At 40.7% G+C, this 23,538-nt stretch overlaps 2 protein-coding genes across 8 annotated transcripts in view; one reads left to right on the forward strand and one right to left on the reverse strand.

The window, feature by feature from the left end:
- The window catches only part of INPP5E (Inositol-3-phosphate synthase), a 43,886-nt gene extending 30,233 nt beyond the window's left edge, over positions 1 to 13,653 (reverse strand). The window contains exons 1-4 of one of the 4 annotated variants that reach the window (XM_045767550.2): positions 13,082 to 13,653; positions 11,445 to 11,609; positions 9,029 to 9,693; positions 6,070 to 6,720 (exon numbers count right to left, since the gene is read on the reverse strand). In XM_045767550.2, the coding sequence (XP_045623506.1) occupies positions 6,070 to 6,720; positions 9,029 to 9,693; positions 11,445 to 11,577 (1,449 nt within the window). In that variant the 5' untranslated portion in view covers positions 11,578 to 11,609; positions 13,082 to 13,653. Of the gene's footprint in view, positions 1 to 6,069; positions 6,721 to 9,028; positions 9,694 to 11,444; positions 11,610 to 12,911 lie in introns of all 4 variants that reach the window. The other 3 variants (XM_069312481.1, XM_045767551.2, XM_045767548.2) reach the window with 3 other exon arrangements.
- A 6,897-nt stretch (positions 13,654 to 20,550) lies between these two features.
- Positions 20,551 to 23,538, forward strand: part of Top2 (topoisomerase 2) — a 36,389-nt gene continuing 33,401 nt past the window's right edge. For 2 of the 4 annotated variants that reach the window (XM_069312482.1, XM_045767553.2), the window contains exon 1: positions 20,551 to 21,101. In XM_069312482.1, the coding sequence (XP_069168583.1) occupies positions 21,081 to 21,101 (21 nt within the window). In that variant the 5' untranslated portion in view covers positions 20,551 to 21,080. Of the gene's footprint in view, positions 21,102 to 21,710; positions 21,864 to 23,538 lie in introns of those variants that run through there. The other 2 variants (XM_045767554.2, XM_045767552.2) reach the window with 1 other exon arrangement.

The following is a 23,538-nucleotide window of genomic DNA, read 5'->3' on the forward strand; positions in this document are numbered from 1 at the left end:
GCCGCTGCACCACTTGTCTGTGCAGCCCTCCCCTCCCTAGGAGGGGGAAGCCCCGAACTTCCCACGCCGGCTACTCACACCTCGGTTCGCAGGCCGAGCATCAAAAATAAAAAAACGCCGACACAGCAGCGGTGTATGATGTTTGCTTGTTTAAATTTTGGGGAGTTCTGCCTCTCTGTTCGGTCTACAGTTGCAATTTCTTACCAAGTGGGGTCTTTTGTTATGCCTATCTTTGTGGGTTCCTAACCCCAGTCATTGGCAGACATGGAATGCTCCCAAACACATGGGAGTTTCCATAGGCCATTGCTTCCTATGCCTCTCTGAGGGGGCCCAGGTTCTGGTTCGTGGTCCCCAGTAGGCAGAACTCCATTGATTGATGCCTCAGACTAATATAGCATATATCAGTCCGATAGCTCCAGGGAGCCAGAGGGGCTCCCCACAGAAAAAATAATAAAGACCCATTAATTTTTTAGGGTTTCCCTTAAATACAAAATAACTGTACTGCTTACCTGTAGATTACTTTCAACCCTAAGATCACTCCATGTTTTGTTCATCATTCTCCAAGTCTTCCTTAATCACTTCATTTTATTATACAGCATACTGTACTGTATACTGAAAATTTGTTCTCAAATCTTCAATATACATCTCAGTTTTATTAAAAATACTTTTTGAAAACTTATGCATGTTAAATACATCTCCAGTATGTCTCCGTGACACACCCTTCATTCTATTCACTTCTAGACATAAGGTTCACTTCTAAAAAAAGTCAAACCATGTACTGTACTTATATTCTGACAGCTATGTAACCCCTATTTTATTTTAATAAAAACATATTAAACTGAGCCTTGCACAAAATATTACACAAATCTGACCAAATCTAACAATACTGTATACTTACCTAATACAGTACTGTAAACTGCACCAACCTTCAACATTTTACCTGACACTAACAGCTTACTGATTGGATCAACAACTTACTGAATGGATGAATCAAACAAGCATACACTCTCTCTTTGGCTCTTCCAACCACATTTCACAACTGAATTTATAATCTCCCACACACTAATTTTGCTTCTAACTCTACAATAATTGTTTTCATCAATTCCTGAACATCTAAATTCCCTCTTTCCTGATTGTAATTAGAGTGCATTAATGTATTTGATTTACAATGTTATCACAGTCATCCATGAATGCACCATCCCTGTCTGCAAACACTTTCCACAATTCCTCATATACAATACAGTATCTACACACGGACAATGAAATCACATTAACAAGATACTTTTCTGAGAAAATCTCAGGACCGGGATGGGGACTGAACCCGTGTTCTGCATAACCTCATAACCTCAACCCACAGACCAAATGCTATTAAGTACATATCTACATACCAGATATTATTTCAAACATTATCCTCATCTATCATATATACATTAAATTACTCACTACTGTACAGTACTTTAATGCAATACATTTTTGAATTAATGCAATTTTAGTAATGAAATTACAGTACAATATATCAAGTCCATGGTACACTGCAAATGGTATTAAAATGCTTTATTATTTTCATTTAAATAATGTTACATTTATTTAGATTAGGCAAAAGATTAGTTGGCTTTCATTGGCCTGGGTATGTGAAAAATGGTGTGGCTGAGGCAGGAATGATTGGGTTCAGGAGTAGGTGGGATAGTCGTGGCTGGGGAAGGAATACTCGTCTATTTGCACATGGTAGGGTTGAGCTTCGACTCTCTGGGCCTGTCTCTGTCATCAATCAACTGGTTTACAGGTTTCAGCATCTACTGGGATCGTCATACTTTCTCCACCATTTCACTTTACAATGCATTCTATTTATTAAATTATTGCTCCATTTTCGAGCATACATTTTAGATGTGACGTCACGCATGTGTCTACTCCATACTAAAATTGTGATTTATGAATGGTCCGTTAAGAATACTAAACTGTATGCAGTAATTTCAATGATAGATAATAAGATTGAGATTGTAAACAATATAGTGCAAAAATGAAGGTAAGAAAACAGGATTACCACAAGATGTCTATGTGCACATGGACTTTAATCCCTTAACTGCGCCAGCCAACAAAAGTCGTTCTGAGAGCTGTGTTTTTTTTTTTAAATTATGCTATATTTTAATGTTTTTTAATGTTTTCATCACTCTTTGTGTTTTGAAATGAAAATAGTTGAGTTTGGAAACATTTTGACATTAACTTTACCAGAATATTTATAAAAACAACAAAAATATGTCCTCAATTGCACTATGAAGTTTTTGACAAAAACAGGTGGGCAGTGCAGGGGTTAAGGGGTAAATTATACCATATCAGAGGATAGGAAGCCTATGTTTTACCGAGATCCACCTAGTTACACAAAGTTACCTCCCAACTCTGCACGAGGGATGCATTCCAAGACACTTCACTCATTGCGTACTGGACTCCCTCTCAGACAGATTCATACTGGACCCCTTCCACTGCAATGCTAATTACATTCCATCCATTTTTCTATTTATGCTCTTATAGTAAATCATTAGTATGATTTTGAGGAGAAACACGAAGTTAAGAGTAGACTATAATTCTACACGTTTTACCTGTAAGGGTTTTATCAAAACAAGCCGTTAAAGCTTAAAACATCATCTCATATAATATCTTTTATTATTTTGAAATTTCTCTCCCTTTTTGTTAATTTTCTGTGCTTTCCACTATTTACTATTAGATTTTAATTGATGTAAACAACAATATAGACTTTTGTGCACAATTTTTATATCAAAATCACTTAAAAGGAAGTATAATTTAAAAAGATTACCCCCTTATTTCGTGATGCATCCAAACATAACAATGGCACTGCCCTAATTGATTCCTACTAATACATCCAGCTATTTGGTACAAAGATTTTCCAATCAATCAGGAGTCCAGTGTACAGTACTGTAATTTGCTTAGGATCTTGAGTGAAAAATAGGATGCATTCCACGTGCAAGAATTGTATTACTATACTAACCTGTCCTCCTAATAGGACGTCGCATTTTGACGTACTGTATACTCTACCCAAGGCCAAAAATTGTCGTACTAGAAAATGGTAGCGGCTCGCAATATTAACATACTGCCCCATTTTCTGTTTTGCGTCCTCTGGTAGGTTAGGATAGGGGCACTTTAGTACAACAGTTTCTTGACATTGTAAAATCTTAGGAGGTCGGGCTGACTGTACAGATATTATATATATATATATATATATATATATATATATATATATATATATATATATATATATATATATATATATATATATATATATATATATATATATATATATATATATATATATATATATATATATATATATATATATATATATAATATATATATATATATATATATATATATATAATATATATATATAATATATATATATATATATATATATATATATATATATATATATATATATATATATATATATATATATATATATATATAAAATAAAAAAATACAATAAAAGCTTGTTTATCCGTATCTTAATTTACTGGAATACTTTAGGACAAACTTTAGGAGACTTTAGGAGAGTTAGAACAAACTCAAGCTAGAAAATGTTGCCAGGTTACATGGACAACAGTCTAGGGGGCCAGATTCACGAAGCAGTTACGCAAGTACTTACGAACGTGTACATCTTTCCTCAATCTTTGACGGCTTTGGTTACATTTATTAAACAGTTTACAAGCATGAAAACTTGCCAATCAACTGTTGTTATTGTTATAAACACCCTCCTGGTGCTTCAGAGCTCATTAACTGTTTAATAATTGTAAACAAAGCCGCCAAAGATTGAGAAAAGATGGACAGGTTCGTAAGTGCTTACGTAACTGCTTCGTGAATCTGGCCCCAGATAACCTGGAAAATGCCAGGTAAACATGCATAAAGCAACAAATTAGTTGGATTTGAGTTGGAGATAAACATAAAATAATTTAAACAATACATTAATAATAAGACATTATTTAAAATTATTAATTAATTAATTGTAACAGTAGAAATACATTACAGTATTTATTTGACAAAGTGATTTTTTACCCTTCTATGGCAGCCTACATAATACTGGTCCTATGAAACCTGCGCCAACCTTGTCAGCCATGTGCTTCAACCCTTCATATCATTTGACAATGATCAAGACCATGACTAAACATTTTTTATACAAATAATTTGTATAAAGCAAATTGTACTCATTTTTCGTAAACATGATATTCAAAAGCCTGAAGGTGGTAAGCAGAAGAGAATGTTGACCAGACCACACACTAGAATGTGAAGGGACGACGATGTTTCGGTCCGTCCTGGACCATTCTCAATCAACATTCACAATCGACTTGAGAATGGTCCAGGACGGACCGAAACGTCGTCGTCCCTTCACATTCTAGTGTGTGGTATGGTCATCATACTTTAGCCACGTTATTGTGACTCATCGCTTGCAGCAGAAGAGAATGCTACTAATGATGACAAAATCATAAAGTGATTGAAAACAGTGTAATTACTCTATGCACACACACTGCTCTCAGTGTGGTAAAAGAATATGACATCAGGACCAGTATTCGGATATAAAATAACAAAAAGTCTTTTTGAAGATTATCAGCACTAGAGAGGACACAGGTACAGGCTCTAGCACTACGAGAACACTGAAGGTTGCTAAACATAAAATTAGGAACCTCTTGTTTATTAAGGCCAAATGCACAGCAAAGTTAGTGGGTAGACTGCAGAGTACTCAAGACTGCAGATATTAGGTTTGTTACAAATTTAGACATAACTGACTTTAGGGGTCGTGATAGTTGGGTTACAATATTTAAAGGAACTTTTAACATTATTAACAGGATGATTATATCTATACCCATAGAAACTGATAGTGAGAGTATTAATAAAAAATAAATTAAATTATATATTTTGAAATCACTCTCAATTGCAGCTCCTGCACCAGGTATATCCCACAATACAAAATATATTATGACTGGGTGTGACATGGTGGATGGGTGTGGTTGCCTTTACAGTATGCTTGGTGTGGTGCATGGATGGGTGTGGCTACAGGTACAAAACATAAGAATAAAGGTAACTGCAGAAGGCTTTTTGGCCCATACGAGGCAGCTCCTATTTATAATCACCCAATCCCACTCATATACATGTCCAACTCATGCTTGAAACAATCAAGGGACCGCACCTCCACCACGTTACGTGATAACTGGTTCCACAAATCAACAACCCTGTTATCGAATCAGTATTTACAGTGTGTGTGTTTGGTGTGGGCAGTTGGTTGTGGAGTATGTAGAGGTGTATTTTCTAGTTGTCTTACTTAACTGTGCCTAGGGAATGAAATTCATGTTTAGAACCACGTAGCTAATGCATCGCATGCATTTATACCATCTGACTTTACAATACGTACTCTTGTCAATTTTACTCTAGAAACAGAATAGTGGCTGCTTCTTATACCTCTGAATTAAGGTCATTCCATAAAAGTTTACCTCTTTTGAGTTTAACAGTTTACCACTCTCATTGCATAAAGAGTGTTACCTCAATTTTCTCTGCCTCATATGTTTTCAACTTTCATTTGTGTACACTCTTTCGCTTATCCTACACCTGGAAAAACAGACTGTCCCTATCCACTTTATCTATTCACTCTCAGTAGCATGCATGTATGATAATACCACCTTTTGTTCACTCTTCTAACATTGTTAGATTATTAGCCTGTCCTTATAGCTAGCTCGTTTGTTTAATCTCCGGTACCTGCCTTGTAACAAAAATATGAACTGTCTAAATTTTCTTCTTGTGTCTTACTCAATGCTGGTTCCATTGTTGGAGCTACATACCCTTGGATAGAATTAGGTATATAGTGTGATCATGCATGGGTGTGCACATGCCTGTGTATGCAGCCATGTAATTAAATGCATGCATCTGTGTGTCTGTACATGTGCTTCAGAAAGAGACTAAGCCACATAAAAAATTGAATTCAAATCTTAAATAATTCAGCAAATCACAATTCAAGAAAGGAAGAAAAGTGGTTCAAAGCCATGAATTGGTGTGCTACATCTAACAGCTTACCAGATCAGACTGCAGGCATGATGCACTATAAAGGGAGTGATCCTCATTTGCTAATTTGTCAGGAGCTGTGCTTGCATGCTTTAATTCAGCAGGACCACTGTCGCTCTTCGGGGTGTTATCACTTCTCTGGCCACTGTTTCTTCTTAATTTCTTTTCATCTTTAGAATCATTTGGCCTATGTTTACTGTTAACACTCCTGGAACTCTCAACATCCAAAGGTTCACTATTTGAGCTCGAAGCTTTACTACTAGCACTAGGTATTTGATGTTTAGTTCTTAAAGGACAAGAAGTATAAAAACCATTCTCAAAAACATTAGTATTAAGTTGACTAGATGGCACTTTCTTTGGACTAGACACACTTTGTGAATGTATTAAATATTCAAGATCTGTTATGGAATTAGGAACTCTTTCAAACTGGGATGCAAAAATATCTGTGGAATTTGTGCATGACTTTCTATTTTCTCTCGAGCTCTCTCTAAATGCTGGATGTCTGGCGAGGTTGGGAGACAGGGCACACACTTGGTCAGTTCTAGGGATTGTGGCAATGAGAGGTGTAAGGGTAACGCTACTGTTTACCTCAGACATTTGATGGCGTATGGATGCAGATGCACGGGGAGACTTAGGAGTGCGCTCTGCCACCTTTTCATTCATCTGTATATCACAACAAAAGAAAATTACAAATTATATAATACACAGTCAAACAAATATTTATATTTCAATTTTACATGTAAATCGATATTTCCAATTTTACAAATATCTACCAGGTAATTTCCACTAATCAGTCTTTTGAGTATACAGTATAGTACTGTACTGTATAAAGCAACTTTCTGAGCAAGACAAGTGTTGTTTCCTAGGGTAAAGTTCTCATGGTTCCATGGAGAGGATTACTGCTTAGTTAAACCCATAATCCTCTCCGAAATTCAGGCTGAAATTTAGCACCTGTGCATAACTCATCTTTTCAAACCATTCCTGCCAAGTCATATTCAAACTAGATAGACACTGGAAAATTTTCAGATCCGCCCAAATCACAAAATGAAGTTACAAAGATTTGCAAATATAATGGGAATCTCAAGAGATGATAGCCACTTGTTTACCCAAACACAACAATATTCCACTTATAATATAAGCCTGAACAATGAAACCAATGTTTCTAGGAATAAACAAGTCCCTTAACTAAAGTCCATCTGGTGGTAGTTATGGGTAGCGGTCTGACAGGCTAAATCAGTAGTTTACGAGAGTGCTGCTTGGCGTTATCTATGATGCCAAGAACGGTATAAACTTTTTGTGTATTTTAATGTACCTCTTGGAGTCCATTCTGGAATGGAATGAGAATTTTCCATCATCTCCATAGCACCATTATGTCCCAGCAGAAACATTCCGAAACATTCTGCACATCCTTCTGTGCAGGTGCACAATGCATTAATTGTACATAATCCTGTCCGTGGGATCAGGAGAATCTCACCTTAGGAAGCAACCCTATGGAATAGCTTAGAATTTGACTGTAATCAAATAAAACTAGAAATAATTCACATTGAAAGCACAAATGTACAGGAAATAGTAAGTAAAAAATACTGCATGTAAAAATACTATTTGCTAATGATAATGAAAAAGAAATGGTGTTAAGTGTATAGACGTGCTCCCTTTCTAGGTTACACCTCAGTAGCTCCCCACAGGTAACATACCAGGATGTTTAAGAAGGTGACAACACCAGGATACTTGCCAGATCAGAGATCAACCCGCTATCGAGATCCATGACCAAAAAGTGGAAATGTCTAAAACTCAACCCCTCTTACAAAAATGTCTTCAAAATTTCTTCACATCAAAATTTCAAAATTCTTCAAAACTCAAAATCACCAGCTACATCATCATCTGGAAATCTACAACAGAACCATTTTATTTTCACAGCAATACACGCTTTTGTATACGACCTTGATGCACAAAAATACTTTCATTTGAATCAACTATACATACACACACTATATAATAATAGACAACTTCAGTAGTGAATAATTCATGAGTTACCTCAAGATTACCTTTATGGTTTATGTTCATGGGAGTCCACTACGTAAAAAAAAAACAAGAGAGCTTGTGTCAACTGCCTACTGGCTGAGCCTGCACTAACACAGGTGGCTGGCCTTAACCCGGTAATCTGTCTGTCCTATCTGCATACAGATGAGTTAAACATCATAAACAATAACGGTATGCAAAACATGCAACCTTGAGTTAAAAATCTCTAGTCACACTAATGCCTCACTCAAATGTGTGTGTCCACATATGAATGTTGAAAATCTAGCACAATATAACAGATTATAGATAAAATTATAGATTATAGTCGTCAGTATCCAGCCACCTAACATAAGTTGTTTTTATTCAAAAGGATTTCAAAATTTTTAAGATTTAGATTTAGGCAATGACTGTAGGTTGCGTCTGGTAAAGGTTAGTTTGGTCTAGGGAAACCTTGATAAGCTTAACAGGCTTACTGTCCCCAACTATGAGAAACCAAGCCATCACTCATTTAACCAGCATCAAGAGCAGAGACAAAAATTCTCTCTTTTCAGTTGACAATGAAACCGATGTGTTTACCTAAAGTACAACCCGGAATTATTTAAAGTTGAGAAATGATGCTCCTGTTAACAAGGATGCCAAAGTAGTCAGGTAATAGTGCTTAATTAGTTTGGAAAGTTGTTTGGCAGTTTGGCAATACCAAACAATAGTGAGCAGTATACCTTGAGCAAGTGATTAATCTCTGATTTCCACAAGCTCCCAACACAGATAAGAGGGTACAACAGAGTTTGACAATATGATTGTCACTATGTGTATGAAAAGTAATCCAATGCCTCACGTGATCTGTGTTCTCGGGGTGGTCGGTATCACAAGTTAGGAGAAATACAGACATGGCTTGCCCAGAAAATATAGCTTTCAATTTATTAAATATTACAAAATTAATATTGAAACTTACTTGATCTACAGGCACTGGCTGAGCAGGAAACACGCACAGATTGTGTATTTGGTTAATAGCTTCTGTCAGACGGGTCATTGAACTTGAACGCTTGACCTGTGGAGGAGCTAAACGAGAACGGCGAGAAAGTAGAGGAGATAATTTGGGAGTTACACTTGATGTGCTTTCAGTCTTCATTACGGGAGAATCTTTATCAAATGCATTAACAGACCTGTCGCCTTGCTGTTCATAATTATCAGTAATACCCTTCTGATTTGCAACAGGGTTACACTGGTTTGCTCTAATTCCAGATTTTGTATTACGAATAAAATCTGGATCACTGCATGGAACATGTGTATACCCTGTTGAATCCAAGGATAGCACATCTTCCTCCAGACTTGCACTTTTACCTTTACGATCACTTGCTTGTTGGCCACTCAGCTCCGATACATTCATTTTATTTGGCAACAAGTTCACTGCTGCGCTCTGTTTACTAAGGCTGCGCATGGGTGATACTTGTACATCATATGGTGGATCGAGTGATCGTTGGGTGTCATTAGGACTGTTGAGATCTGCAGGAAATAAGGATGATTGGGTTGGGGTAACAAGGATCACGGCAGGAATTACAGGAGACGACGACGACGAGACAGAGGATGTTATTAATGTTATTGAATTATTAGTACACACTAGGAAGAGGATAGATTAACAAGAAAAATTCCATTAGACATGGTAACAGACATATGGATTGAACAACAATAAAAACAGAAGCACACACAGGAACAAATACAAGAAAAGAACAAAATTTATTTAAGATTAAAAGATTGTGAATTGTATACATAATGGAGTGAACATAAAAGAAATCCATTCACCTAATTCGAAACATTCCTTCATAATGAGTGATCAAAATTCCAAGATGACATCCAGTTAAACATATCATGCCACCAGAAAGAAAAAATCATAACACAGCCATAAATACTTTCCTCCTTTTGCCAGAAAGGTTTTTGTAAATACAGAAACCATCCAAAACACCTGAACACTCCTCTGTGTACAGTTACTAATATGAGAAACAGGTGTACTGTTATCTTACATTATCTCTTTCTGAATTTAGTCTCACCAATATATCCAAATTACTTACAAAATGCCTGTATGTAGATGCACGTCATACATATAGTAGTACAGTAATTCTAAAGAGTGACCCTGTAACCTCAATCTCAGGAAGATGGAATGAGTCAAACATTAAGAGATTATTTACAAAGAATAAAAGCCATGATGCGCTTGAATAAGCAAATTGAAAGAAATAGTAAGGCAGAACACAGTAGCTAGAGGAACTAACTGATCAGAGATGGACAAGAGATAGGTACAGTAAGTAAGGAAAAAAAAAAGACACTCTGGCTATGTATTTGAGAAGTAGAATGAACCAAGCATCTGAAAGTAGAAGGAACTATGAATACAAAAGTAGAAGGAACATATACAAAAGTAGAATCCATATTCAAAAGTAGAAGGAACCATATACAGTATACAAAAGATTATTTTAATTAAGTCTTGGTCAATGTGGATAAGATTAAAGTATAAAACAATCACTTTTATTTTCCTGCCTGTGTGCCTGTGCGTTTACTATCCACCATTTCCTTTGGGAGCCCGCTATAAGAGATAAAATGCCAATGATAAACGAGTCCTACAGCTGCTGTAATAATACTGTACTGTACGTCTGCTTTCCATTAAGAATTTGATTAAGCATTTTTAAATTCCTCATTTGAACTTTTATTCTAAAACTTATTATCCTTAAGGTATGCTTGAAACACTGCATAATCAGTAGATTCATAAAAATACAAATATCTAACCAAGTGTTCACTTTAAGAAAATTCTGTATCATTATTATTATTGTTATTATTATTAATCAAATGATCCACCTTCACCTTTAATTTTTCCTTCTTTCTGATGACATGTTATATCAGTTCAGTAATCCAAGAAACAATGTTGGAACATATAACATAACCCAAATGTACAAGGAAAGGATTTGTCTAAGGACAGGTTCAAGAATATACAGAGGTTAACACAAAATTAAAATTTCTACATATACAATGCCTACACAAGACCTATGCAATGAACTATGGACTGGGAATTAAAGAAAATCATTCTTTGTAATGCATGATTTTTCCCTTTACAGTTACAGTATTTGAATTCAGATACTGTACAGTGTACAAATATTATATTGATCAATCCCTTTTGATACTATGAACTCCTTAATCTACTGTTATAATATGTGATATATCTAATTAATAAAACAAAAATTAAAGGGTGGGTTCCACAGACCCCCCAATGAACTTTAATTGTAGCAAAAATTCATGCAGACTACATCATTTACTGTTGTTAATCAGCACTAGATAAACACTCAAGATCTTCAGTTATATTACACAACTCTTCTCAAATATCTTACCATCTTTCTCATCTGGTTTTCCCTCCATCGTCTGCAGACTGTTCAAACTACCAGACAAGTTGCGAGTTTTTGCCAGTCTCGCCAACCCCATCTTCCTGCCTCCCCCACTGTCATCTTGCGTTAATGAGTCCATCCACTCTGAGGTCTTTTAACAATCCGACAAAGCTGAAAGAGGTGTGATTTTCAGCATCATAATATTCAACATTGCAACAAAGTACTTGTGGCAATGTTAGACTTAATTCAGAAAATGTAACTTTGAAGCCATTTTTTAATCAATGAATTATTGTGTACTGTATATACATATTTCAAATACAATTAGTTAAAACATTTTATACTAATTTTTCTATTAAGTTACTTCATTATAACAAAACTGGAGAAAATATGGATAATAAATAATAATATACAATACTGTACATTCTATAGATACAATCATGAGTGAAAACTGACACTGTATTTACTATTGTGTCTGCAGAATCGAGCTATTACTTCTTGTATTTTATTAAGGAATATGTTTGAATTCACTGTATTTTAAGGAATGTGTGTGTTTGTAATACACATAATATAAGCAAATCTTAGAGTGCCTCTGTGTAACTGCCATGTCCTTTAACTTGACTTGGCTTTTAACTTCCTTCCTTTAACTTGACTTAGTTAACTTGAGGATAGAGAACACATTAGATATATGTAAATGAGGTTACAGTACGTATTCAGTGGATACTAGCCCAAGGGAGGTTGTTATGTGGCTAGAATGTGACATGATTGATTTTTTTATTTTATTTTTTATTTTTTATTTTTACACATGATTTTTTATTTTATTTATACTGTATATACAAGCATTCTTATATTCTCGTACAACCACTAGGATGAATAGGATTTCAAGCAGGTCCTTAATCTTAATTTTCCTCGGAATACGACCTGCCAAATCGTACAGGTACCCATTCACTGCTGGGTGAACAGAGGCTACAGTTAAGGACTGGCGCCCAGTCAATCCTCTCCGACCAGGATACGAACCCAGGCCAAAGCACTTGCGAAATACCGGGCGAGTGTCTTACCACTGTGCCACAGGGACTGTTAGAAGTTGATTAGCAGTGTGACATTTCTAATGATAACTAGTGCACTTAGGGATATATGTTGGTTTATGGCATTTCTAATGATAACTAGTGCACTTAGGGATATATGTTGGTTCATACTGCATGCAAGGTAGAGACTTGTATGCATGTGTGTGATGTATTACAAGACAAGTGGTGAAATAATTATTATAATGCATCAATATTCTCCATACCACAGACCTCCCAACACTGGTCCACTAACCTAACAAGCCTTCTTGTAACACAGTTAAACTTCCTCGTTAAAGATATAAGAATATATGAAGGACTCCGCTAAATTAGAAGCAATACACGAAGCAGAATCGAGTCAATAGATACAAGTTAATCCATGACCTAAAAGAACAACGGAAATATATATACTCACACCAAGAAATCTCTGGCTTTCCAAGTAGATAAGTGAGGTTATAAGATGAGGTATGAGAGTAGTGAGGGTGGCAGAAGTCTGGGCGACACTGCCTGCCCACCTGCCTCCCTCACCCACCTTCCTCACCCAGCTATTCATAGACCAACACTCATAACTCACAATGAACATACCTCCTGCATGGGGGTGTTCCCAGCCCTCACCTACTCCTCCAAGGTCTTCACATCATTCAACATCGACAGTAACATCAGCAAATGGGAATTTTGACGTACAACATATCGATTATTAATTTTATATTATATTCCAAAACAAACAGGAGCTGCCATCTGCAGGTGAGAATTTGTAGTGGTGTAGCCGCGGGTTTGAAATACCAGCCAGGTTGCTAATTGTCTTATTTCTTGGGCATTATAGCAAAGGTGAACTCATGCGGCTTGTTAATGTGGTCATTTTAAGACACAGGTCAATTGCAAGAGTTTGCAAAGTGCTTCAATATATCCACACACACACAGATACTTAATCCCTCGGGGTCTCACTAATGTTCGTCAAGGCGTTTTGGCTGCCATCTAATTTCTGGCTGCTATTTCCCCAAAAATATTCATTCCCCCCTCATTCTCTCCCACTCCACACTCACTTCTATCCCACACTCTCCTTCAGCCACACTCACTTTCCCCACACTCACTTCCTCACACTCACTTCCCCACATTCACCTTCCTCACACTCAAGGAGGCGTAGCTCTCATCCTGTAACTACACTTAGGTAATTACACTCACACTCACCTCCCTCATACTCACCTTCTCCCTCACTCACCACCCCCCACACTCACCACCTCCCTCCAGAGAAACATTCCCCCACACTAGCCTCCCCCACACACCTCGCCTGACCACCATAGCTCTATACACTCTAGTCCTCACCCTCTTCACTTTTCCAGCTCCCAGTTCCCATCTGCACGCTACCTACACATATTTACCTGAATTTACATGAATACTATCTCGAGTGGTCTCGTCGAAGACAAGAAACCTGTGGCTTGTCAAAGTCCCCCCCCCCCTACCCCCAACCCCCAACCATTATTCATGGGGATTTTTTTCAGCTGAATTTACAATTTAAGTATTGTCTTGACATTTACGACTTCGGCGGGTAGGCAGTTCCATATGGGTTACTTACGGTGAAAAGGCACATGGTCTGTTACACAACTGCCTTTTCTTGAAGTCAAACTTTTGTTGGATTATTTCTAAGTTATTTTTTTGTTTAATTCGTAGGTGTGTGTAGCTCGAACTAATTCCGTTTATTATATTCCCCTTCACCAAACTCACAGTCTGCCCTCTCCCCAAACCCTGTCTTCCCCTTCCAATTAATTCAAAGTTATCTATTACGGAAATGTTAGCAAATTATCCAAAGTTTACAAAGTGTAGGTAGTGCATGCAGGTGCGTGCATAACCTTTCCACCACCGGCCGCTCGTTGCTTGTGCAGTGCATGATAACGCGAATTAATACTGCATGCGTCAAGTTCACTCCATGCGTTAACGGGGCTTCTAAAGGCCACGGCCATGTTAAGTTTGGTAAACCGAGAAGATACTCTTGATTTATTTATGTTATTTAACTATAACTCATCAACGCTGTAACTTGGTTAGCTAAACTAATTTTGCAACCTTTCCACTACCGATCACAGGACGGGTAGGGAGTGCATGATAAGTTTTAGTCTAGTTCATTTATTATGCACCCCATACCCATCTTGTGGGCGGTAGTGGCAAGGGTTACAGAGGCACATGTAACCTTTCCACTACCGCCCACAAGATGAGCATGGGGTTACCTTGGTTACCTTGAGGTGCTTCCGGGGCTTAGCGTCCCCGCGGCCCGGTCGTCGACCTGGCCTCGGTGCATAATACTCCTCCACAATAAGTGACCCAAACTGGCACTCACCCCACTAACAGAACGGGTGTGTATGTGGTTTGATAATAAACTAATTAATAGCATAGGCGTGAATATAGCTCCTAGCTGACGGGCTATTCATGCCCGTGCCACCTTTTAGGTGGCTTAATCTGTATCATCTATCAATCAACTAATTATACTAAACTAACCACAGCTGAGGAGAAAATGTTGTTATAGATTCAGCTACTGGGAACGAAAGGTTCCAAGTAGCACGGGCTATGGTGAGCCCGTAGTGGACTTACCTGGCACAGTAGCGGGCTGTGACCTAGCTCACTCCCTAGCTCCTCTCTCTCTCTCTCTCTCTCTTCTATACACTCTAGTCACTCTCCCACGTTGTTTTTTTAGATTCAGTTACTCGGAACAAAAATTTCCATGTAGCACGGGCTATAGTGAGCCCGTAATTGAGTTCAAATATTCGTGATAACCTTGTTACTGTGATATCTGGGTCAAAGTTGAAGCACAGAGACATTAGAAAGATTTTTTCAGTCAGAATACTGTAGTTAACAAATGCAATACATTAGGCAGTGATGTGGTGGAGATAGACTCCATACATAGTTTCAAATGTAGATTTGATAGAGCCCCAATAGACCTATTGGGCTAGAGCCCTAGAGTCGCCAGAATCTGTACACCAGTTAATTGACAGTTGAGAGGCGGGACCAAAGAGCCAAAACTCAACACCCGCAAGTATAACTAGGTGACTACACACGCACACAGTTGTCTAACTCGCAGGTACACAATTACTGTTAGGTGAACATAGACATCAGATGAAAGAAACACTAATTTATTTGTACCTCGGCCGGGAATCGAACCCGGGAACTTTGGACAAGGACTCTCTCGCGCTGCGCGTTAAAGTGCTGAAGCACTGGCAGTTATGTTTGTGGTTACGCGTTCACCAGGAGTGAGGCACATGGCGGGGCGCTGATCAAGTGCGCCAACTGCCAGCTAGAGTGAAGGTTGCGTAGCTGAGAGTGCCTCGTATACAATACGCCATCCCATCCTCCACAATATTCTTATATACGCCTAGGACAGGTTAGGTTAGGTCGTGTACTTACTCTTCCAGTTTTACGCAAGCTATTTAGAGTATTCCAATAATAAAAAAATTAAACTTCCGCTGGGTACATCCCTTTTAGAGGATGAGTTGACACTATATCGTTAAGAGAATGTTTATCTGTCTGTTTGTTTATTCAACGTTGGAGGCCAGACGCTCGGGGCTAGCCTCACCCAGCTTTGCAGGGTGAGTGGGATGGGGTACGGGACAGACATAGGCTGGTCGGGGTAGGTCTTATTGGTCCTCTTAAAAGGGCTCGAGCCCAGAAGTGACCACCTAACACTTCAACTCAACGCAGTCGGTGAAAGGTGACTGGCTGAGTCCCTAGATTATTGAATATTGATGGTGGGTAATACTGATGGAGGGTAAATACTGATGTTGGGAAATACTAATGTTGGGAAATACTGATGCTGGCAATACTGATACATGGCTACACTGTCCCTCCAACCACAAAACACTGCCAACCACACACATACAATTTAGGATAAATGCTAACGAACCAATGTTAATACCGAACACAAATATACTGCTTAATTCTGATCACAAAAACAAAAAAGCCATCAGCATGCGCGTTGAGTCCCGGAGCCTAAGGGATCTGGCACGACGCCATGAACTTGAAACATCTTTAACATCACTTAGTTGCTTGACTAATAGCAATTATTATTGTGGTCATTAGGAAAGGAGAGCACAGGGGAATATCCAGTCTTCCTCCTCCCTGCGCTGTTGTGGATTATGGTCTTTTGGGAGTCATATAACTTGTTTAAGCTGATCGCTGGGTGAAGTGAAGGCCATCAGGGGATTATATTTATAGTGAGAATTTGGCGGGTCTCAATACCGTACCGCTAGTTGCGTAATGTACTCTTTCTCCTCCACCCATGGTAATGCTCTCTCTCTTTCTCTCTCTCTCCTCCCTTCATGTTAATACTCTCAATCCCTCCTCCCTCCACGCTAATACTCTCCCTCCTCCCTCCACGCTTCCAGTGTTAAACGTCTGGCATTTGTACGTCTTAACTCTTATTACACCATTCGCCTTTAGCTGCTGTATCTTCTATTTACTCTCTAACACCGAGGAACTGTTTGAGATCATGGCTACAGGTTTATATACACAAAAATATACACCATTATTTCTTGTATAGTTTTCACTGTTTTCTTGTATAGTTTTTTCACTGTTTCAGGGCCTGTACCCGGGCCATTTCTGGGCCTGTACCCGGGCCCTTTCTGGGCCTGTACCCGGGCCCTTTCTGGGCCTGTACTCGGGCCCTTTCTGGGCATGTACCCGGGCCCTTTCTGGGCCTGTACCCGGGCCCTTTCTGGGCCTGTACCCGGGCCCTTTCTGGGCCTGTACTCGGGCCCTTTCTGGGCATGTACCCGGGCCCTTTCTGGGCCTGTACCCGGGCCCTTTCTGGGCCTGTACCCGGGCCCTTTCTGGGCCTGTACCCGGGCCCTTTCTGGGCCTGTACCCAGGCCATTTCTGGGCCTGTACCCGGGCCCTTTCCGGGCTTGTACCCGGGCCCTTTCTGGGCCTGTACCCGGGCCCTTTCTGGGCCTGTACCCGGGCCCTTTCTGGGCCTGTACCCGGACCCCTTCTGGGCCTGTACCCGGGCCCTTTCTGGGCCTGTACCCGGGCCCTTTCTGGGCCTGTACCCGGGCCCCTTCTGGGCCTGTACCCGGGCCCCTTCTGGGCCTGTACCCGGGCCCCTTCTGGGCCTGTACCTGGGCCCTTTCTGGGCCTGTACCCGGGCCCCTTCTGGGCCTGTACTCGGGCCCTTTCTGGGCCTGTACCCGGCCCCTTTCTGGGCCTGTACCCGGGCCCTTTCTGGGCCTGTACCCGGGCCCCTTCTGGGCCTGTACCCGGGCCCTTTCTGGGCCTGTACCCGGGCCCCTTCTGGGCCTGTACCCGGGCCCCTTCTGGGCCTGTACCCGGGCCCCTTCTGGGCCTGTACCCGGACCCTTTCTGGGCCTGTACCCGGGCCCCTTCAGGGCCTGTACCCGGGCCCCTTCTGGGCCTGTACCCGGGCCCTTTCTGGGCCTGTACCCGGGCCCTTTCTGGGCCTGTACCCGGGCCCCTTCTGGGCCTGTACCCGGGCCCTTTCTGGGCCTGTACCCGGGCCCTTTCTGGGCCTGTACCCGGGCCCTTTCTGGGCCTGTACCCGGGCCCCTTCTGGGACAGTACCCGGGCCCCTTCTGGGCCTGTACCCGGGCCCTTTCTGGGCCTGTACCCGGGCTCTTTCTGGGTCTGTACCCGGGCCCTTTCTGGGACTGTACCCGGGCCCCTTCTGGGCTTGTACCCGGGCCCTTTCTGGGCCTGTACCCGGGCCCCTTCTGGGCCTGTATCCGGGCCCTTTCTGGGCCTGTACCCGGGCCCTTTCTGGGCCTGTACCCGGGCCCTTTCTGGGGCTGTACCCGGGCCCGGGTACCTAGATTGTATCTAGATTGTTTCCTTCAAGGAGTGCCGGACCAACCGGGCTGTGGTGGGTATGTGGCCCTGCGGGCCGCTCCAAGGAACAGCCTGGTGGACCAAACTCTCACAAGTCAAGTCTGGCCTCGGGCCGGGCTTGGGGAGTAGTAGAACTCCCAGAACCCCATCAACCAGGTATCAACCAGGTGGCACAGGCATGAATAGCCCGTAATCTAAGAGTATGTGTGTGTGTGTGTGTTTTTGTGGCGTGGGTGTGCCTCTTGCGCTACCGCTCACAGTGTATTACAGGGTGCGCCATAAACTACACGCCACTGGCGGCAGCGATCAATTAATCTGGTGCTGTAAACTGTCAGCCTTTGCTGGGTGTCAGCTTTTGCTGACAGTTTACAGCATCAGATTAATTGCCGCCAGCGGCGTTTAGTTTATTGAGTACCCTGTGAGGTACCCTGTACCTCACAGGGAAAACCCTGTGAGTACCTCTGTAACAAATTCACAGGGAAAACCCTGTGAGTACCTCTGTAACAAATTCACAGGGAAAACCCTGTGAGTACCTCTGTAACAAATTCACAGGGAAAACCCTGTGAGTACCTCTGTAACAAATTCACAGGGAAAACCCTGTGAGTACCTCTGTAACAAATTCACAGGGAAAACCCTGTGAGTACCTCTGTAACAAATTCACAGGGAAAACCCTGTGAGTACCTCTGTAACAAATTCACAGGGAAAACCCTGTGAGTACCTCTGTAACAAATTCACAGGGAAAACCCTGTGAGTACCTCTGTAACAAATTCACAGGGAAAACCCTGTGAGTACCTCTGTAACAAATTCACAGGGAAAACCCTGTGAGTACCTCTGTAACAAATTCACAGGGAAAACCCTGTGAGTACCTCTGTAACAAATTCACAGGGAAAACCCTGTGAGTACCTCTGTAACAAATTCACAGGGAAAACCCTGTGAGTACCTCTGTAACAAATTCACAGGGAAAACCCTGTGAGTACCTCTGTAACAAATTCACAGGGAAAACCCTGTGAGTACCTCTGTAACAAATTCACAGGGAAAACCCTGTGAGCAGTAACTCGGGAGGATTATACAACAGCGAGGGTACAAAAAGTCTTAACCCTCATGCAACGGGTGTTGTTAATATTGATTGTTACAATTTCCATATTGGTCCACACTATATAATCATATAATGATGTTGCTGATAAAAAAAAACAAGTATTTATACTCTACCATGAATTTGCACGCCCTGCATCATCATTATATAATCGAATGTGACAAAATTCAGTAATTTACGGACAATGTAATGTCTGAAGAATTCTCGCGAAATATAAAAATATTTCATCCAAAATTATATGGCGCCCCCCAAAATATTGCCAAGTATATACCAAATTTCCCTACTTGGTATTTACGGATTTGACGAGTAAGCGATTCCGTGTATTTATCAAATATGTCAAAAAGAATCTGTTGACTGTTCTGTTCAGTCAATCGGCAAGTTTTTGGGGAACTTAGGTCTGGATTAATTCGTCATCGAATTTGCTCAACATTTTAAAGATCACTTATTACCTCTATTAGATCATATACCTGTTTCGAGCTATATATTTTAATCGACGAATTTTGTGTGATGCTGTTAATAACCGTTTTCTATAGTCTTTAGGGTTGTAATAATTCATCTTTCGCAGATCGATCAATGCCGGAGCGGCACGTGACTGGCCAAACTCTGTATATCATCAATGCTATAACTTGCTTAGCTACATGAATTTTGGGGTTCAGTTCCTGAGCCTATTGCCTCTGTAACATTTTCCACTACCACTGTCAGAAAGGGGTGCACAATAAATGAACCAAATTGAAAAAAACTAAACAAGAATGAATGGAGTTGATTGTGGGCGTAAAATAAGTATGCTGTGATTGGAGCCTATCTTGTATCCGGGCCTTATTGGCTATTCTTTCCTTCATTTATCACATTTACTTATCGAAGGTGTTCTTGTTGTCACTACACACTTTCTATCCACAAAGTTAAAGAATTGAAAAGACCGCGCCGAGTGGTACAAATTTAGAGATGCCATTAATTGTATATTGTGTCAGTTTCTCTCGCATCATTTTACCTTTAAATGTATCTATTATTGTATTTCAGATATTGCTAGGTAAAGTAGCTTCTTCATTCACATAAGTATCAATGTTCTCACCAATAAAAAATAAGAAAGATATTGATATTATTATATGTAAACAAAATAATATATCGGCAACAATGAAATGTGCGTTGCGAAGCCAGAGATCAACCTTGCCGTAGCGTCTTATCACCTAGCATCAATGAACAATACGAATGTCTTAAGTAAATGCACAAGTTGCTTCATATAGGTGATGAGGTGTATCAATGAGCGCCAAGATTGACGGCATAAGAGAGAGAGAGAGAGAGAGGGAGACAGGGGAGCGTGGTGGAGGCTTGGGAGAGGGCGGGCGGCCACACACACACACAGCGCCAGTCCCAGAGTTGTGAGCTCAAGCAGTTGTGAGCTCTTTGTTCCAGCACCACGCTCTCCCTCCACCACCTTACTCTCCCACTAACTCACATTACGGCTCTCCCTGTCCCCAAGACACCTCATAAATGCCTCCAATAGTGCACGAGTTCAAATGAGACAAACTGGATAATTACAATAGTGGACGTGAAATGGAGAGCGGGAATTTTTAGGTGAATATCCTGTTCCGGAGAGCAGGAGGAGGAGTGTGGAGACTCAAGACTCAGCTTCTTCATACCTGGCGAGCCTCTGGTGGAGCCTTCAGCAAAATGCCTGCCGTAAATGGAACGGTAAGTGAGAAGGTCTTGGCCGCCTTACTCTTAACTTTGATCCTTGTGACGTATCTCACTCATATCCCTCCTTCCTTCAAGGCAATAACATTTGCTGTATTAAAGTGCATTGTATCATAACTAAGTTGACTTGGGAATTGACTTGTCAAGTGAGATATGTATAATGGATAAGGGAAAGTGAGGTATTACCTTGACTTGACATATTAAGAGCGGTGTTAGCTAAGCAAACACTCAAGTGTGTGTGTTATGAGTGTGTTGTGAGACTTGTGAGTGTGTTGTGAGACTTGTAAGTGTGTTGTGAGTGTGTGTACAGGAGACACATGCCTACATGGTGGCTTGGGGGGAGGAGGGAGGCAATAAATAAATATTGGTGTTGCCGGCGTGAGAGCCGCGGCGGGGGTGGCCGCCCCCTGGCACCCTGCACCTTCCTGCCTGCCCTCACCCTAACCTGCAGCCCCGTCACCCTGTGGTGTCCCCGGGGGAGTGGGAAACACGCCATACACCCTGTGGCAGGCGGCACCAGCGGCGGCAGGAGACATGTTGTGTGGCGGCAGCGGCAGCGGCGGGGGCGTCACGTGACTGCGGCTGCCGCAACCATTGGCCGCGCCGCCGCCGCAATTTCAAGTTTCAAACAGTGGGGAGTTCAGGCGGGAGTGGCGGGCACCTGGCTCTATAACACGAATTTGGGGTTATAGAGTCTATATTACGCTCTATAGAGTGCACCTGGAGGCCGCAGGCATGGCTAACCGGCCGCCGCTCGGGGTATGTCATATTTAACTTTAATTAATTAACAATACGTTGGAATGTGGGCAGTTGGAGAGGGAACTGCAACTACTGGTACAGGAGATGTCCTTACACAAGTAAATGTTATATACTGCTTCATTAACTCCATATGGAGAGTTAAAACAACGTTGGCAGTAAACTTGATTAGAATAACTCTCCAGTTGTGACTTGGCAGTGGTGAAATACTTAACAGTATGAATGTACTGTATAGTCATATTTGAGTTTCTAACTGTCATTCATAAAGTTCTGATTCTGTAAGCTACATTTCTTCTTATTTTGTAACTAACTACACCCAGTTTCTTCACGCTGAAGGTTCTGCTTGGCAGTGTGTTACCGTTGATATGGTCTCTTCGTGTGTTCAGAATGCTTTTGGCACGAAAGCTCCCCATAGGGAAAGCTTTTCTCGCGTATCCATTGCTTCGTGTATGGGAGCAGACTTCATAAATTAAAAAAATCATGCACGTATATCTGATATATTTGCACTGAACTTACACTGGTAATATGTAATTTAAATTTTTGCAGACATTGAAGCACAACACACTGTAGAGTATAAAATTGAAGAACATTGTTCTTTTAAGGATAAAGTATTGTACATTAGTATTTTTCTTGTAAGGGAAGGGAAATAGTGGTGACTCCTCAATTAACTGCTTAACCTAAATTTACATACCTGTAGTCCCATGAATAAAATGGAACATATTTGTTGTAATTGGTGCAGTAGCTCTTAGATTTTATACAGCTCTCTCAGTACCAGTATTAACATTAATATTACCTCAGGATTAGTCGTCGAGATGCAAGTCTCATTCTAACCACATACTGTACCTTGAGAAAGCACTCGGGAGAGTGCCAAAGGAGTGCAAATTGCCATTTAACACTCCATGTGTTATTTTGTCTAGGTAATTTTGAAGGCTATGAATCATCCAGGTGTTTCATTTTCTCAGTGCATTAAGATAATCTGCAAACGTATTCTTATAATTAGCATCACATACTTGTACTTTATACAGTACTGTACTGTATATACAAATGTTTAACATTATTGGTACTAGTACTACCAATAGTAACACAATGGCAGTTCGGTTGATTGTCTTTTATCATGAATAAGGGGACACAAATAATTTCTTCAATGTCATAGTAGCTAATAAATGGAGTGCACTATAAAGTGAGGTGGAGAAGGTAGTTGCCATACACAGCTTCAAATGTAGATGCGTACGACAGAACCCAATAGGCTCGGGAGCTTTTACACCAGCTGATTAAAGGCCGAGAGGTGGGATCAAAGAGCTGAAGTGCTCAACCCCAGTAAGGACAATTGAGTACTACTGTCCCAGCCAATCCTACCCATAACCCAACCCATTTTTGCCCCACCCACCCACTGTATTGCCCATAAATCCTCTCTTGCCCCCCCCCCACTCACTCCTATCCTAACCTATCACACATCTTCCTGGTCAGCACACTTCTAATTTTATGTGTGGAGGTTCACCAATGAGCTGAAATTCTTCAGCTCATTGGTCTTGCCTCAACCTAAGTTTTAGTACTTCAAAGGGAGATGGATATCCAGTTTTATAGCACACTCATGGTTCTATTTGTAGTTTCTGACTTGTCTTGCCTAACCACCCAATGACTGAGTAACTATGTAAAATAAGTTTTTTTTTGTTGTTTT

Source organism: Procambarus clarkii, chromosome 72 (genome assembly GCF_040958095.1).
Source record: "Procambarus clarkii isolate CNS0578487 chromosome 72, FALCON_Pclarkii_2.0, whole genome shotgun sequence".
In the NCBI taxonomy this organism is placed as follows: Eukaryota; Metazoa; Arthropoda; class Malacostraca; order Decapoda; family Cambaridae; genus Procambarus; species Procambarus clarkii.